This window comes from Calidris pugnax, unplaced genomic scaffold (genome assembly GCF_001431845.1).
Source record: "Calidris pugnax isolate Ruff unplaced genomic scaffold, ASM143184v1 scaffold45, whole genome shotgun sequence".
NCBI classification, from domain to species: domain Eukaryota; kingdom Metazoa; phylum Chordata; class Aves; order Charadriiformes; family Scolopacidae; genus Calidris; species Calidris pugnax.
Window position 1 is genome coordinate 2,715,583 of NW_015090764.1, and position 12,503 is coordinate 2,728,085.

At 51.3% G+C, this 12,503-nt stretch overlaps 1 protein-coding gene across 1 annotated transcript in view; it reads right to left on the reverse strand.

The window, feature by feature from the left end:
* Window positions 1-4,131: 4,131 nt before the first annotated feature.
* Window positions 4,132-12,503, reverse strand: part of MNT (MAX network transcriptional repressor) — a 30,801-nt gene continuing 22,429 nt past the window's right edge. Inside the window, exons 6-7 of the mRNA XM_014965935.1 lie at window positions 7,016-7,208; window positions 4,132-5,444 (exon numbers count right to left, since the gene is read on the reverse strand). Coding sequence (XP_014821421.1) covers window positions 4,735-5,444; window positions 7,016-7,208 — 903 coding nt within the window. The 3' untranslated portion in view covers window positions 4,132-4,734. The remainder of the gene's footprint in view (window positions 5,445-7,015; window positions 7,209-12,503) is intronic.

Consider the following 12,503-nt stretch of genomic DNA (forward strand, 5'->3'; position numbering starts at 1 on the left):
CCTTTTTTTAAACTCTTCCCTCGACCTCCCCGCCTGCTTTGATGGGTTTTAGAAACCCTGAGCCACCAGGGGAGGAGCAAAGGACAGCGGTGGCTCCGGCCAGGGCCAGCACCGGGCAGCAAGAGGCAGCCACCGGAGGAGCTGGGAGCAGAGCCCGGCACACGCCGTGTTTCAGGAGAGGGAAGGACACGGAGGCACCACCGACACACACCGACACACACCGACACACGTGGCCCAACCCGACCCGCTGCCTCACGGACCCCGCTGCAGAGAACGTGGGAAATCGGGTCATTTCCCTTCCTAAACTACAGGGTTTGGCTAATCTCCACTGGTGAGGTCAGGAACACATTCCCCTCTCTACGGTGTCAGCTCTAACAACTCTTTTTGGGGTAATCTGAAAGCAGCAGTTTGGGTTTGTTCCTCTCTGCCCGCGCGTGGCAGGTGAGAAGGAGGTGGCCCCAACAAGGCAGTGGTGGTGCCCGGCCACCAGCCCCCTCCTCCCGGCAGCCGGCCCGGCTTGGGGCAGCCGTGGGGGCTCCCTGGGGCAGGCTGGGCCCCCAGGAACAAACCCCTCAGCTGTGGGGGAGCTGTGAAACGAGAGCGGTTTTGGGCGTCCCTGCAGCCACCCAAGGGGTTTTGCTCCCACAGACCGTCCGGTGGCCACTTCCAACACACACAACTGCCCTGGCTGAAGTTTTAAGCACAAAACAAGCTTTTGAGCACGTTTTTGCTGTAGGGCATGTGACATGAACTGTGGGGAGCACGAGCCGGGGGGTCAGGAAGCACCATGGGTGATGGACCCAGAGCCTGCCCTCGGTGGGAGCATCTCCACCGACCTCCGGGCTTGGTGGGACAGAAGGGGCTTCTCACCACTACTACGTAGAGAACCCATTGGCTGGTTTTTCTGTGGTACGGTTACCAGGAACTAATATTATTCAACAACAGAAGAGATTTCTTGTAAACTTCATATTTATTGATATTTTTTTTTTGGGACAAATTAGATCTTCTGAATCCCAAAGTGTACATATATATATATTTATATATAGCTTTCTCCATAGGGAAAACACATATATCAAAGGAGGAGAGACATTTCTAAAGTGCCCCTTGTTATACAGTACTGAACACAATTTCTAAGAGCATTAGCGTAAATCCGAAGTTTCTGAGCAGGAATGAGGGAGGTGGGGAAAGACGGGCTGCGGTTTGCTCTTTTCCCCACAGAACAGAAAGAAGTTTGCCGACTTTAAAAAAACAAACAGGAAAACCCAAAGAAACGTTTCTGGCAGCCTCGGAACAGGCAGAAGAGAACAGAACGGGGGGGACCCAAGACCGGCCGAGCGGGATAAGCTGTGCCTCGGGTGGGGGGTGACAGCGGCGAAGGGGTCGGGGAGAGACAGCCCAGCAAAGACAGGGGGAGACTATGGCCTCAAAGCCCAGGGCAGTGAGAGATGAGGTCAGCAGCATCGCCCCTCCCGGAGGGAAAGGCCATCAAACATTCCAGCAGAAAGCTCAGGAAATGGGGAACTCCCGCTGTGGGGAAGGCCAGCAGCTGGACGCCTGGGGCTCTGCGGGTACCGCTCTCCATCACTCCTTCACTGAGCTCAGCTACTCGCCACCAGAAATGAGGCTTCCCGCCTCGATTGTGTGACTTTATGAGTTGGAACAGTAAAGAAAGGCAGAAAGAAGCTTCCTCACCCTCCTAAAGCAGCCAGAGAAGGCAAAGCCACGCGGTTCCTCCCTGTCTGGACCGGCCGAGCGGGACAAGCTGTGCCTCGGGTGGGGGGTGACAGCGGCGCGTTTCTGGCAGCCTCGGAACAGGCAGAAGAGAACAGAACGGGGGGGACCCAAGATGTCTGGACCGGCCGAGCGGGACAAGCTGTGCCTCGGGTGGGGGGTGACAGCGGCGAAGGGGTCGGGGAGAGACAGCCCAGCAAAGACAGGGGGAGACTATGGCCTCAAAGCCCAGGGCAGTGAGAGATGAGGTCAGCAGCATCGCCCCTCCCGGAGGGAAAGGCCATCAAACATTCCAGCAGAAAGCTCAGGAAATGGGGAACTCCCGCTGTGGGGAAGGCCAGCAGCTGGACGCCTGGGGCTCTGCGGGTACCGCTCTCCATCACTCCTTCACTGAGCTCAGCTACTCGCCACCAGAAATGAGGCTTCCCGCCTCGATTGTGTGACTTTATGAGTTGGAACAGTAAAGAAAGGCAGAAAGAAGCTTCCTCACCCTCCTAAAGCAGCCAGAGAAGGCAAACCCCTCTCGGTTCCTCCCGAGAAGGGAGATGACCCTGTTGCTAATACTCAGTTTTCAAGAGTTTCTGATGAGGAGCAACTGTCCCGATACCTAGCCACGCGGTTCCTCCCGAGAAGGGAGATGACCCTGTTGCTAATACTCAGTTTTCAAGAGTTTCTGATGAGGAGCAACTGTCCCGATACCTAACGCTGTTCTCCAGAACCCTAGGACACAAAACACAGCGTTCCTGGGGGAGCCCCACAGGTACAAGGAGATGATGGAGCCCTGGAGACTCTGCTAAACCCCCAGCAGTAATGGGGCAAGAGAAGTGAGAACAAACCATCTGCATAAACGTGGTTTAAGGACAAGGAATCCTTAAAGATCTGTCCATTCTGCTGCAAGAACCGTGAGAACAAGACGGGCAAGAGCTCCCTGCACTCAGGGATGTAAGGAAAAAAAAAGAAAAAAGAAAGAGAGGTTAACTATGGAGCAATCCAGGGCTTTATAATGATTGGATGCGATTCTCAGCCATGTCTGCTCAGAAGGCACAATCACGCTCGGTCTCTCTTGGCAGTGGTTGCTGCTGCCTCCAGCACAGTCTCAACCGCAGCACGGACGGTGCAGAACTGGCCAGTTTTCCCAACCAAACCTCTGCCACCGCTCAGAGCCACCCACAGCCGGACAAACGTCCCGCTGGAGCCCACAGACTGTTCTCCTGCAGAAGATCTCAACCCAAAGCCAGACGTCACCGGCCCAGCGACGGTGTGAGTGCTCGGTCCCACCTCACCTCCTCCTCCGAGCGGGGGTCACCCCAGGTGTAACCCCTGGGATGCCAGCGGGGACCCTCCTCCCATCCTGCCCCCAGGGAAACCTCCGCTGGCCACAGCGGGACCTTCGCCTGCTCTAAGGACTGAGGAGTCTTGGTTTATAAGAAGAGAGGAAGACGGAAAAGAGATCATTAATAGCTGTACTACACAGGGAACAGTGCAAGGACCAGGACATTCAGTCAGCAATGAAATATGTCCTAAGCAGCCTCCCAGCCAGGGGGGTGAGTACCCACCCAGCCAAACCGTGTCCCTCCTCTCTGACCCCGTGGGAGTTTGTGCTGACTTCAGGGAGACCTGCCTGAGCCACCCCCGAGGACGCCGGGGAGGGACGAGGGCTTGTTCTTTGGTGCACATCTCACTGTCACCTGCAAGACACCAGTTACACACTGATCTCCTGGAGCACACCCTCACCCTACACAAGACTAGACGGTTTTTCTCCCCCAAAGGAAAAAAAAAACAACAAAACACAGATGTCAGAACTGCACTTTGGAAGATACCGCATGCACATCCCTCCCGCCTGCCATCCACTGACTCCCGCTCTCCAACGCGGGCAGCTCAGGAACAAACTAACACAGAAAAGCAACCCACGCAGCAAATCTCCTGAATTTCTGTTGGTCGCCTTGTCCCTGGCCCCGCTCCATCTGCCCGGACAAACACACACCAAGTTGCCAGCACAAAACACCTCCCCCTGCAGAACAGAGCCAGAGAAACCTGGGGGCTGGGGACGGGCAGGAGGGACCCCGAGAGGGCAGTGCCATGCACAGAGATCTGCAGAATCAGTTATTGCATCAGCAAAACCAAGCCAAAACAAAAGCCCCCAAAAAACCATCCAAACAGAACATTGTCCACCATTAAAATAACAAAAAACATTATTTTTTTGACATAGCTATAAAAATCAAGTCATTTATAAAACTGCAACAAATGAAGTCTGGTTGTGTATTCTTTTTCCTTTTATTAGACAGGACAGAGAATTTCCTTAAAATGCCATAACAAGTCACAGTGATTTTAGATGGTTTTTTGAAATGTAATATATTGACGGGAAATACCTTTAACATGGTTTAACTTTTTTTGTTTTTTTCTTGTACCCTGGTCCACCAAACCATCTATCTGAAAGTTTCTTGTTTAGAGAGGACACTCTGTCTTCTTCCTCCAAAAATGAATTTTGTCTAATAATCCTGCAAAATAATCAACCTTACAAAAGGCCTTCTTCAAATGTTATATTTATATATATATGTATATACATATATATACACACACATACACACATATATATAAATATAGACTTCTATGATTTTTTTTCCCATTCTACGCAGTGTCTCAATAAAGAGATCAGCAATTTTTATTCTACAAAGAAGCAACACATAAAAGGGGAAAATTAAAAGTCTTAAGAACATCATATCCATATTTCACTGATTACACATAAAAGGAAAAAAAATCACCATGAACAACTGTCTTTGAAGTTTGTTTTTTTTTTTTTTGTCTCGGATTAGCAAAATTCAAGTGCGAGAGGCCCCGTCTCTGGCTGCCGGGGGGGACGGGCGACCGGGTGGCTGAGGACAGCCCGGCCCCGTCCCACCGCTGGCCTTGCCCGCACCGCCCTCCCGCCGAGCCGGACCTGGTTGGAATGTATGGAGTTTAGGAAAGGATCCCGACAACGAGCTCGCCCTCGGGCCATCCCCTCTAGGCCAGCTTCAGCGTGCTCACTGGGAAGGAGGGCATGGTCACCATAGTCACCGGGTTTAGGACCGTCTGCCCCACCAACTGCGGGTGATGCACCACTTGGGTTCCTACGGCGGGCTTGGCCATCACCGCCTGCTGGCCAAGGTTTGTGGTTCCATTCACTTGCTGGTGCGAGATGGTGTGGGCGATGTGGCTCACCACGGGCTGGCTGACGGCCACGGGCTGAGGGTAGATGGGCAGCTGCTGGCCCAGGTGGGCCATGTGGTTGATGGTGGCGGGGTGCACAGTGATGTGGCCGATGGGCTGAGCAGCAGTGGTCAGTTGCACGGGGCTGGAGGTGGAAGGTGCAATGTGAGCGATGTGCTTGGTCTGTGGACCCTGAATGACGTGGTTGACAGTCTGAATGACCGAAGCGTGGGTCGTGGCGGTGTGGGCAATAACAGTCGATTGCACTGTGGAAGCCGCCACGATGTGAGTCTGTGCGGGGACGATGGCGGGCGGCGGGACCAGTGCTTGTGTCTGGATGGGAGGCTGGGCAGGGGCTGGTTTCTGCTGGATGGAGAGGTGCTGGGGCAGAACCGCCGGGTGGTGGGAAGCAGCGTTGGAAGGGACGGCTTTCAGGAGCTCTGGGTGCTGGCGCTGCGTTAGTTTTGGTAATGAGTTCACTGGCCTGTCATCTTCCATGTCTTCATCCATGTTGTCTTCACCCTCTGGAAAAAACGAAAGGAAGAAACTCCCATAAAAAAAGAAAGCAGAGCACGGATGGGACTGACCGGCCTCCCTAACAGGCAGCACGGGCGGAAGAGACAGCAGCAGGAGGAGTCACTGAGCTACAGGCAGGTGTCTCAGCACGGCTTGGCTCGGCTGGGCAGGGCAGGGCAGGCTCCACCGAGCCCCAATGGGGCAGCAAATTCCTCTCTTCCTGGCTTTGGGGCCAAGGACCCGGTGCCAGGCAGGCGAGACGAGCTCGAAGCCCCAGCTCAAGAGAAGGAGAGATGTGGCTGGGCAGGGAAGGGAAGCAAAGCCAGCAGAGGCAGCCGGAGCACAGCCGGGCTGGACTCCCAACGGGCTGAAGAGAGCTCCTTCTGAGAAGAGGAACAGGGTTTCCTTTCCTGTCCAGTTGTTCCACTGATTGGTACCACCCCGTCTGCTCCCAGAGCAGGAAGGAAACAGCCAGGGAGAAACACGGCTGCAGGTTTCTCGTCTGGTTCTGGAAAATGGACTCTCGTCCAGCCCAGGAACTAAGGAAGCAGCACGGGAACGTGCTGACCCTGCAGAGAGTGAGAAGACGAGCAGGGCACCTTGCACTGCTGGCTCTAAAGGCAGCCGTGCAGTAGAGATTAAAAATCTCCGAAGATACAGAAGCAGCAGGAAAACCAGAGCAGACCCTTCCCTTTTGCAAGCTCTGAGGTCAGTAGTAGCTTGAAGCGATCCCTTTCGGCAGAGGCCACTGGAGAGGTGAGCGGCTGACGCTCCTATAGACAAAGCACTCCTGCTCTCAGCTTCCATCAGCCTACACTCGGTGTCTGCGAGTACATTCAGAGGTGATGAGCCTGATACAAGCCTGAATGAACCAGAAAACTCAGGTTTTCCCTTCCTGGACCCCGCTGTATCATCTGCCTGGAGTGCCAAGAGCAAACGCTGTCACGATTCGGGCTGCCAGGGGCTGCTCTGGAGAGCAAAGCGCTGTACATCCAGGGACTGCCTACTGCTGCACATCACTGGTAGGGAAAGAAGCATGCACTCTCCTGTCCCACAGAAACTTCTTACTGGGAACAGCACACCAGGTACTCATTAGTATCATTTCATCTTCACTGGGAATCCTTTTCACACAACGTGAAGGCTCATTAAGTTGTTCAGTGCTCTGCTGGATCCTTCCTGTACCAACTCCTTCTTCTCTACGTGGCTGAACACCCTCCCACGTCCACACAAACCCAGCAGGATGCTCAGGCACCACTCAGTTCTAACGCGCAGGGACGCAGTTGTACCAGAGGAACACTAAGTTTGGAAATCAGGGAGCTCCATGTCAGGTACCAGCCCACTGAATGTGCAAACCCGCACTCTGTGGCTACCTCAGGTTGATGCACAATTTTCAGCTTACTTCACACAAGCAGCAGTGTGTTATTAGGCAACATCAATGAATACAAACCACTTGAAAACATTTTACTGTTTACTAAATGCAAAGAAACTGTGATGGTGCTAACTGAAGATCCCCACCACCTCTATGTAACTGTGTCAGTGACATGCAGCATTACGATTACGAGAGAAAAATGATGGGTACCTGATGCTGTGGAGGTAGATGCCTGGTCATCTTCTGGCTGAACTGTCTGTCGAATGATTCTGTCAATCTCCAAGATGTCCATCCACTGGCTCAACTCGTTCTTCAGCTCTGCCAGTCGCTGCTGGGTAGCAATCTTCTCTCTCGCCAGCCGCTCCATCTCATGTTCGTATTCTTTTTCCTTCCTCTTTAAAGTCTAAAGACAGAGGGAAGAAAAAGGAATGTAAGGAGGACAAAGACAAGTACACTACACTAACCCGGTCGCTCCCGTGTCCATAGCTCAGGTTTTTTATTACAAGTTATGTTGGGGTAAAACGTGTTCAGAAACAGTTACACCTTTCAAATTCAAGCAGAAAGGGAAAGGACAAGAGCTGGTCATGAAAAACTGAAGAGTCACTTTGGCTACTGCCTTCTGAAGGAAAACTGATGAGCCTCCTAAACCTAAAAAAAGTTTCCTTCTGATGGGCAGTGCTGTGCTTCCCACACTCCACACCTAACCCCGGCTCCTGCTGTCGTGGGCTCAGTCCCTGGTGAGGACAGGGATCTACTGCAAACCCTGCACTGACCCCAGGGAGGGGGGCAGACCCTGTGCCCCCCCTTTCCCCCTGGTTCTCTGTTCCACGCTCACAGCCGAAGCCGGCGAGACGTGATCCGAGCTCAGCCCACGTGTTGGAAGGCGGCAGCGTGATTTCCCCCAGCTCAACAGACGCACAGCCCGTCCCCCCGCCCCGAGACTGCTCTTTTCCAAGCAACAACCTCAGCACAGACTCTCCTCCTTCCGCCTGTGCAGCGATGACTGCAGGATTTCTTTTTTTAACACTAAGGAACTGGAAGCCCGGGTTGCCCAGGCAACTTTTACTCCGCAGTGCAAGGAAACTACGGCGAGAACCACAACCAATCTATTTTTCATCTCTATGCGCCTGCATAAATTCCACAAGAGCATCACCTCAAAGAGCCAGTGAGTCCTGACCCTGATGCAGGGGGAGCTGAGCTACCCCAGGAAGAAATCATGGATTTCCCCTCACTTTCAGCTGAATCCACCCATGGCTTTTGGCAGCTGGGAGGTTTTGCAGATCAGCTGCTGGCTCTGGTAAAAACGAGCTGATCATTTCACTCCAAACATTTACAGCTCTCACAGTATAACTCCTAATCCATGTGAAATGGGGAGCCAAGGCCAAATCAAGCGCACAGCGATCATTTGCTGCAGGGATCGGTATCCCTGCAGGAACAATTCTGAACACCAAAGCTGTATTTAAAACGTGCTTTAACCACACGGCCACACACTTCAGCATGCGTGTAGTATAAAGTACAAGAGTGGTCACGGGGAAAACACGTCTGATTCTGCAGCTGTGAGCGAGTCTTTGGTTGGGGAACGCCTGCAGAGGGGCAGGGGCCGGGGACACGGCTCCAGCACAGGTGGGATCAGTGACAGGGAGCACGGGCAGCCGTGAAGAGTCCCTTCATCTTCTACTTAAACAGCAGTGACCACATTAAAATCTCTAAGTGCGTTTGCTTTTGCTCCCCACAAGTATCTGATTTTCCTCCTTTACACGTAGCCGTCAGCTTCAAAGCAGCCTGTACCCACGTGGGTTGTTAGGGCCGTCCAGCACAGCCGCAGTGACGGCCAACACCCGATGCAATGCCAGCTGCAGCCTTCCGCTCCTTTGTGCCTGTTCCTCTCGCTGATTCTTTGGTCCTTGTGTGCATCCCACTTGCCGTTATTTGGTAAATAAACAGACACAAACTACTGTTGTCGCTGCGCAGCAACAGTCATTTGTCAGTGTGAGGAATTTTCCATTTTATAGCCGGCTGTAATTAAATTGCTTCTTCTTCTGTCAAGGTTGAAAATAATGCCCCCAATGCTTCCTCTGTGCTTGCCTCAAGGATAATGCTGGCCCTGTTGTTGGCATTAGCGAGGTTTAAAAGGTCTTATTCAAAAGCTCCCCTTATAAACATAGTATTAACAATTTCAAAACACACTTTCAATTACGAGCTTTTCCAAAAGCGTATTTCAGCTGTTGTGTTCTATTACATGGCATTCACTGATTAAAAATTCCTCATCAATGAGCAATCATGAAAGTGATTTGCGATTTTGAACCAGAGTCTTTAACTCTTTGCTCCTGGGACGGCAGCCGCTGCAGCAAACCAGGAGCTGCTGGGCCAGGGAGGTCCCCGAGCACCAATCCCACCAGTGGGCCCTCCACTCCATTCCCACCCTGGCTTTCTGCTGCCGTATGGAGTTCTGATTTCTACATATAATGGGGAAAAAAGCTAAATCCTAAGAAAAGGATCTTATCCTTGTAGGGACTGCCGTGCTGCAGTGTGTCTACAGCATCACTGCTCCACCAGCCCGTCCCCACGAACGCTGGAACCAGACCCATCAGCAGACAGAAGGAACCTGCAGCCCCCAAACAGCCCAAGGCCCAGGACTCTGTTGGCACAGGAGCCCTGCTCTCCTGCAGCACTTCAGAGTTTTGTGTTAGTCACAACAATTTGGACACTCCTACTTTGAACCTTACTAAATTTTCTATGAAGTTCTTCAGGTGCGACGAGCAGTTTGCTTAAAGCCCAGAATCTAGAGAAACCACTTGCCTCAACCCAACCCAACCTGCTGCGATGAAGGAGAGCCCAGGAAAGCAGGAACCACAAGAGCCAGGTCCCCCCAAGGTGTCAGGCTGGTGTCCTCAGCGAGTGTGGGCACCGGCAGCGGCTGCTGGCACTAGCAAAGGTGATGGCACCCACCACAGCAGGGCTGCAAAGGACCCGCTCCTGCAGCCAGGACTTGCTGGACCCAAGCTCCTGCTGATGCCACCAGCCAAGCCCATCGCTCAGCAGAAAGCAGCGCCGGGCAGGATCCGGCCACCAGCAGAGGTGACAGTGGTACCTCTCCTTCTGCTTGTGTGAAACCCGGCTGGTTGCCAGGGGAACCAAAGCCATGGTTTCCATGGTAACTGCTTCATTCAGCAGCTCTTGGAGATGAAATCCCGCAGCGGTGCCGGATGCGCCCGCTTGGTACCATCGACGGGGAAATACAGGTCACAGCACAACAGTACCCCCGCAGCGGCTGCCAGCACCACCACACAGCCCCACATGTGCCACCCCACTGCCATCACCACACACTGCTACACCCGGACTAAAGTACCACCCCAGTGTCCCCATGGGGTCTCCTGAGCCCTGGCTCAGCACAGGGTCACGGTCTCGCTTCCCCAGGTACAGCAGGATCTCGAGGGGCTGCACCCAGAGCTGCGAGGTGTTAACGGGGAGCACTGAGTGCGGGGGGACATGTCCTGCAGCCACCGTCCTCAGAGCATCCAGAGACGTGGCAGCGTGTCTCGAGGGAGGAGAGGAGCAGAACTAGGACTCCAGACCACCACTCTTTGCACAGCGATTTCAGCCTCATAAGCTCCCAAAGCTCCCACCTCATACAAGCACCAGCACCAAAATAAAACTTGTGACGTGAAAAAGAGACCATCCCACGCCGCTCCTGGGTCTCCTCACCAGCAGCCTGCAGCAGGTCAACCCAACCCAGGCACAGCGGCCGCCCGGCACGTCCTCCAAAGCAGAGGAGGAGACCTGCAGCGCAGGGTCTGCCCCAGGTCTCAGGGACCCGGTGGGTCTCTCGCCAGCAGCCTCCTCACCCGGCTCCCGCTGCGAGGGAAGAGAGGAGGATCCACACAGAAATACTTCACAGCACAGGAAATCTGCCTGAAGCAGAGAAGTCATGGGAAAATGAGAACACGGATTGTTATTTGCATTTATTACTTGCACATTGGTAGCACTTAAGACTCCTGATTAAAAAAAAAAAAAAAAAAAAAAACGAACATTGGCAGACAACAGAAACATAGGATGCTCAATACTAAAATTTCCAGGATCTTCAAAAAAGTATTTTAATTTGATTATGTTATCTTAGTGGCTTGATTGTTGACTGGTTAGGCACTTGTTTAAAATCCTAATAAAAAAAAAAACATACTCAAAGCCCAAGAGCAGGCATATAAGGATCCCTTGAGACAAAAGTGTAGGCAGACATTGAGAGTAGGGGTCCCCAAAACTGCATTTCACACATATCTTAAACACAAAACTCGTTGTCAGAATCTTAATCCAAAATCTGAACCCCTTCCGACTGAGGCAAAACTATTTCCTTAGTCAGTGAGAATTTTGCTTAAATAGGGAGGGTAAGTGTGCAAAAACTTAACTTTTTTTTTTTTTTCCCAACAGTTCTGTTCCTTAAGAACTGCTTTATTGCAGTGCTGTATATTTGAGTTTCTCTGTATTTATTATTATTAGACTGGTTGTATTTAAAGTAACTATAGATGTGGTTTTGAAAGAATGATGTAAATTGCTTTCACATAAAATATACTTTCTTATTAAAATACAAAGCAGAAAGCTTGATAGGTCAGATTCTGAAACAAGTTATATTGCTGCAAATTTATAGTTATTTCACTAAATTCTTTATTTTCAGACAGTTACTGACATCAATGAGCAACATTTGGCTATTTTGCTTAACTAAATTAGGGACAGTTTGAAATTGTTTGATGAAATACTGTGCAGCTAGTGGCAGTTTCAATAAATGAAAAATCATCTATTGTTTATTGAATCCAGATTTTAATGGTAGAATATCCCTTCCATAATTGCACAGAATTACTGAACTGTATGAGAAAACCTTCACTGACTGCAACAAAATAATAGAGCAAAAACAAAAAGGAAAACCAAAATTTTAAAAAAAAAAAAAAAAAAAGAAGACGACATTGGGCTGTAATCTCTGGAAGAAAAGCACAGCTGAACCAGGGCCATCTGCACTGGCCTTGCAGTCCAAGAGGACCCGGGCTCCCAGAGCACCGCGCTCTGGACAAGTACAGACAGTTCTAGGGTAGAGGGGAGGGAGAATCCAAATCAGGAGGACAATGAATAAATTCAGAAAAAGAAAACCAAACAAAAAAGAAGCAGCAAATGACTGGAACACACAGCACAAACCAACCAGGGAAAGGCACAGCTGTGCCCAGGGCCCATCACCAAACCCCTGCTGCCTTCTGCCAGTTTAGCAGATTTGTTGCAAGGTTAAGGGAAATCCAACGTTAAAAAAAAGTATTATCTGCAATGACTAAGTTTAATGACTTTAGTTGTCTGTTTTCCTTTTTATTTTATTTTTTTAATAATCTCTGTCCTTCAGGAAGGAAGTGAGGCATTTTCAATGATGCCAATGGGTTCTGGATGTCCAAAATACCCCAATAAACACCACAGAATTTGTGGTGTTTATTATTTGAAAAATTTGGAACTGTATCTCTGGTACAACTGCAACAGTTTTCTGCAAGCAAAAATAAAGCGTGCTGCATTTCAATGAGCAATTCTTGTTAACGACAGGAGTGCTGGGTGTGGGACCCTGGTGAGGTGCCGTACAGAGAGCGGCTCCGGAGGGACACGAGGGTTTCTCCTCTGAGCTGCAGCTGGAGCTCTCGCTGCGAGAGAAGAGGAGGGGATTACTGTGGAGACACGT